Source organism: Gavialis gangeticus, unplaced genomic scaffold, assembly GCF_001723915.1.
Source record: "Gavialis gangeticus isolate Ggan-Ray unplaced genomic scaffold, GavGan_comp1, whole genome shotgun sequence".
Classification (NCBI taxonomy): domain Eukaryota; kingdom Metazoa; phylum Chordata; order Crocodylia; family Gavialidae; genus Gavialis; species Gavialis gangeticus.
The window spans coordinates 44691794-44696308 of NW_017729008.1; the positions used below are offsets into that span (position 1 = coordinate 44691794).

Genomic DNA, 4515 nt, shown 5'->3' on the forward strand with positions numbered 1-4515 from the left:
CCGCCCCCGCCGCAGCGTCCCGCCCCACAGCGCCCTCTGGCGGGAGGGCGGTGTCCGCCCCTGCCACGGCCCGACCTCCGACCCCTGACAGCCCACAGCTCAGCCCCACGGCCCGACCCCTGACCTCTGACCCCACGGCCCACCCCCCGACAGCCCGTCCCCGGCGGAGCGACCCGCAACAGCTCGCGCGTGTGTCTGCCCGCAGGCCGTGCACGAAACGATCCTGCAGCACCGCTTCCTCATCGTGCGCAGCAAGGAGCTGCGGTGGCGGCGCGCGGACAGCCAGCGCTTCTACCAGCAGCACGCGGGTGCGGTTCTCGCGCGGGGCGGTTCGTGTGCAGGGCCCGCTCCCGGCTCTCACCGCGGCTGGGGACCACGAGCCCCCGCTTTAAGGGACGACCCCCTTTGGGCCGCTTTCAACAGCTGGGCGGCTCGAAGCCAAGGCCGGGTGGGCAGCAGGGCGGGGACGGCCAGCCTGCCCTACTCCCGGCCCAGGCTGGCCGCGGAGACGCAGATATGCGGCACGCCCGCGATGCACGGAGCTCCTTGCCGCAGGGCGCCGTGGGCCAGGAGCCAGGAAGGGGCACGGCGCAGGCTGGCGCTCGGCCCCAGGCTTCCTGCAGGCCGGGGTGAGGCGCGGTCTGTCCGGCCTCAGCTCCCTGCGGGCAGCGCAGGGCATGAGCAGCCCATCCCCACTGCTGGGCACTGCCAAGGTGGGCGGGAGGTGCTCGATTGCGTTCTGGGCGCGCCATCCCATGGGGTGAACCGCTGTCTGTCTCTCTCTACAGGGCAGTTCTTCTACCAGAGGCTGGTGGAGTTCATGGCCAGGTACCTCCTTCCCCTTCGCCCGTCCCCGCTCAGCATGGGGCCCAGCTGGGCTTTGCGGCCCTTGCTCAGGCTGTATCAGAAGCGAGGGGCTGTGTCCCCTGGCATCACACACCTGCTGCTGTCCCCTCCTGCTAGCCCTGCCATCCCCTGCCTGCTGCAGGCTCCCTCGTGCTGCCCCAGTGGGCTGGGCCCGTGGGAGGGTTCAGGCTGCAGGGGTAGGGGACCCCCAGAGGCCTGGCTGCCTCGCCTCTGCCGGCCAGCTTGGCACCCCTCTGTAAACTGCACGGTACCCTTGACCCTCTGCCACTCCAGCTGCGCCGGGCCTGTGAGAGCAAGAAGCCTGAGGCCCCCGTCCAGCAGTAACCTTGTCTCTTTCTATCCACGTGCTCAGCGGTCCCATGCGGGCCTATATCCTGGCCCATGAGGACGCCATCCTGCTCTGGAGGTCTCTGATGGGACCCACCAGAGTGTACCGAGCCCGCAACACAGCTCCGGACTCCATCCGGGGAGCCTACGGCCTCACGGACACGCGGAACACCACGCACGGCTCAGGTGAGCGCACCCCTCCTGGACGACCCGGCCGGGTGGAGAGCGCAGAGGGTTTCTCTCTGCATGTGTTGGTGGTGTCTGGTGATGCCCAGAGCTCATGCCTCCCTGGTCCCACAGGCCTCTCTAGCCACCTTGGCTCAAGTCCTGGGGCTTTGGGACATGTGGGTGGCACCCAGGCCCGGGCCCCCAGCCACATCTTCTGCCCGTCCCTGTGGGATGCAGCATGCAGTGAAGGCATGGCACGATGGTGGCACCTCACTCCTTCTCCCCTCTTCTCTTGCAGACTCAGCAGCATCAGCCAGCAAGGAAATTGCCTTCTTCTTCCCCGAGTTTGACGAGAGGCGCTGGTATCAGGAAGATGAGCCACGTCTGCGCTGTGGCCAGGCACGCTACAGTGCAGAGGAGTGCATTCACCAGGTGCCCAAGGAGGAAGGGACGGAGCTGGCCTAGGGCTGGAGCGGAGCCTCGCCAGGGACTGTCTGTGTTGGCACTGGCCAGGGTGTCTGCCCACACAGAAGAGACTTGGAGCAGCACCGTGTCTAGGGCAGGGCACAGGGATTAGGCGTAGTTCATGTGGCATGCTTTGGACACTCTCGTTCAGGTCTGGATGCAGGTGCAGCCCCTGGATGCTTCAGGAAGACCAGAGCTGCTCCCAGCAGGATGGGGCGTGCTCCCCTGTGAGCTGCCTGGGAAGGGGCAGGTGAGGACCAGCTCCAGGCATGGCAGGTGGAGGTTGTTTGGCAGTTCTGATGTTTAGTCACCTTTGCTGCTAGGAAACTACATCTGTTGTCCACCTTCAGCTCCCAGCTCCAGACTTGTCTGGCCACGGCGCTGCCCTGAGTGCTCACCAGAGGCTGTGAACTGTGGGGGCCCTGAAGTCCTCCCTCAGCTGCTGCTTCCCACTGCCACCTGCCCCCTCTCAGTGCAGCTGGGTTCTTTGTTTCCAGGTGCTTTGCTTTGCATTTGGCTGTATTGAGCTGTGTTTTGTTGGACTGCTGATGAATCAGACCATTCCAGTCCCTCTAGCAATAAGCCGTCCTCCACATTTACTGCTGTGCCAAAGTATGTGTCCTCCACAACCCTTTTCAGCAGAGATTTTGCTCTGTGCCATCATCCAGGCTGTGAATGAGAACACTGAGTGTTGCTGAGCAAAGAACCAAATGCAGGGCCCTGCTGGCTGTTGTGTCCCCTTCACAGCTGCAGCTTGGGATCCTGCTGAGCCCGCGTTTCATCCCTGAGTTCCTGCCATCCCCCTTGTTCAAGGTGTCCTGAGCTGCTAAGTGAGAGGCCTCTGGAGGGGGCCAAAAGTCTCGTTTCATGCAGATGCCTTGATCAGCCAGACCTCTGATCTTGTCAAAAAGGCACAGCAACTGCATCTACTCACGCAATTAATGTGCATGAATAAGCTCCAGAGTTTTTTGTTCCTGGGCACACCTTATTAATGTGCAACTGGGAGCAAAAATCTCTGGCGCATGTTGCTCCAGAGTTTATTCCTGTGCAGCACATGGAGTCCAGGCGGAGCACTGTTGACTGGCAGAGGGCTCACTGGGTCACCCTGCCAGCCCAGGGCTGCTCCAACCGGGCTGTATGTGCTGCGCAGGGGCTGGCTGGGGCACGAGGGTGCTTCAGCGTGGGGGCTGCCTGCCAGCTAGCCCTGCAGTGAAGCACCCACATGCCCCAGCCAGCCCTGCCACCGTCTACACATGTGCTGTGGTGCACCAAGCAATGCCACTGCAGGGTAGTACTTCTGTTTAGCCAGACTACCCCATGGTGGCCTTTATTAGTCTACTGTGACCTAATGGGGTTGTACTTGTAGATGGTGACATTTTACTGTGAAGCAAATGTCTCATGCAGATGCACCCAGGTTTGAGGAGACCTGCCTTCCACGAGGTCGTGCTGCCTAGGTGTTGATTCGTGCTGCCTGATGAGTAGGAGCTTGTGGCAGGTCACTGGGGAGGACTTAGGAGTGTGGAGACCTCTGTCAGTCCACCTCCAGTTTTTGCTAAATGAATCCCAGTCCAGTCCTGGCTGCTGGCATGGTAACGCCAGGCCCAGCCAGCTGCAGCTCTGGGGTCTGGTATGCAAGGGAACAGCAAGAGTAGCAGCTTCTTGTCCTTCTGCTTTTCCCACCTCTGGATCATCCCTCAGCAATCGTGTCTATGGTGCAGGAGACAGCTCACCAACAGAGCATTAATCTGCACTTCACATCTGCACTGGTAATAGACTACAACTCGTGAACAGATTTCCTATGCTAACAGCATTGACACTGAGGTTGGGGCTCTGACTGGCTGATCCAATGGAAGGAGCTATGGAAATGCGGTGGAGCAGCAGAGCTTGCAGGTAGTTGGACAGTTTGGTGTGGATCTCAGGTCAGCCAGCTGGGCCAGGCCTCCAGGAATCGAGCTGGTTGCTTCCACTGAATTAACTGCTGAATTTTTTTCCAGGATGAGCCAGGCTGGCACTCTGTAGTTCCCCAGCTCACCCAGTTCCCCCTCCTGAGTACTGGACTCCACGTCTGTCCCAGTTCAGCTAGGATTTCCCCAGGTTTCCAAACTTGGTTTCCAGTAGTGGTGCCGACTGCTCCTGAGCTCGTTCTTCCAAGGTGCTGAGGTGTGAAGTGCTAGCTGAGAGTTATGTGGGCCTGGTGAGGACCAGAGAGTGCGTCTAGACGTCCTCTGGTTACAGCAGCTGAGATTTCTGTTCCATTCACTACCTTCCCTGGGTTAGATCCATCCCCTGCTCTATTGCATCTACAACAAGGAAACATCTCAGCTATTTTGGTATTTGTATATAGCTGTCCCTGACTCTGCCAGCTGTATCTACATATGGACCCTGGCCTCACTCAGTGTAAGAATTGCCTCAAGTTGATTTAAAAATGTCCTTTTTATCTTTAGCCATTCATAGGACTTTTAGATTCTTTTATCAGGCACCTAGATTTTTTTACTTAGAATCATAAAAAAGGGGGTGTGAAGGGACCTCAGCAGGTCACATCTAGTCCAACCTCCTGCATCATCTCAGCCAAGGCTTTGTAAAGCAAGGCCTTAAAAACCTCCAAAAATAGAGACTCCACACCTCTGGGTATCCAGTTCCAGGGCTTCACTACCCACTTAGTAAGAGTTTTTCCTAATTTGTAGATAG

The 4515-nt window shown here is 59.0% G+C and overlaps 1 protein-coding gene across 1 annotated transcript; it reads left to right on the plus strand.

Annotated features, from left to right (window-relative positions):
- Positions 1–145: 145 nt before the first annotated feature.
- Positions 146–2426, plus strand: NME6 (NME/NM23 nucleoside diphosphate kinase 6; the record flags this gene model as incomplete). The annotated part of the gene is made up of 5 exons (XM_019509348.1): positions 146–308; positions 789–828; positions 1220–1380; positions 1661–1794; positions 1979–2426. Coding segments are annotated over 5 exons (654 nt in total), but the record flags the coding sequence as incomplete, so codon positions are not given.
- Between the last annotated feature and the right edge of the window lie 2089 nt (positions 2427–4515).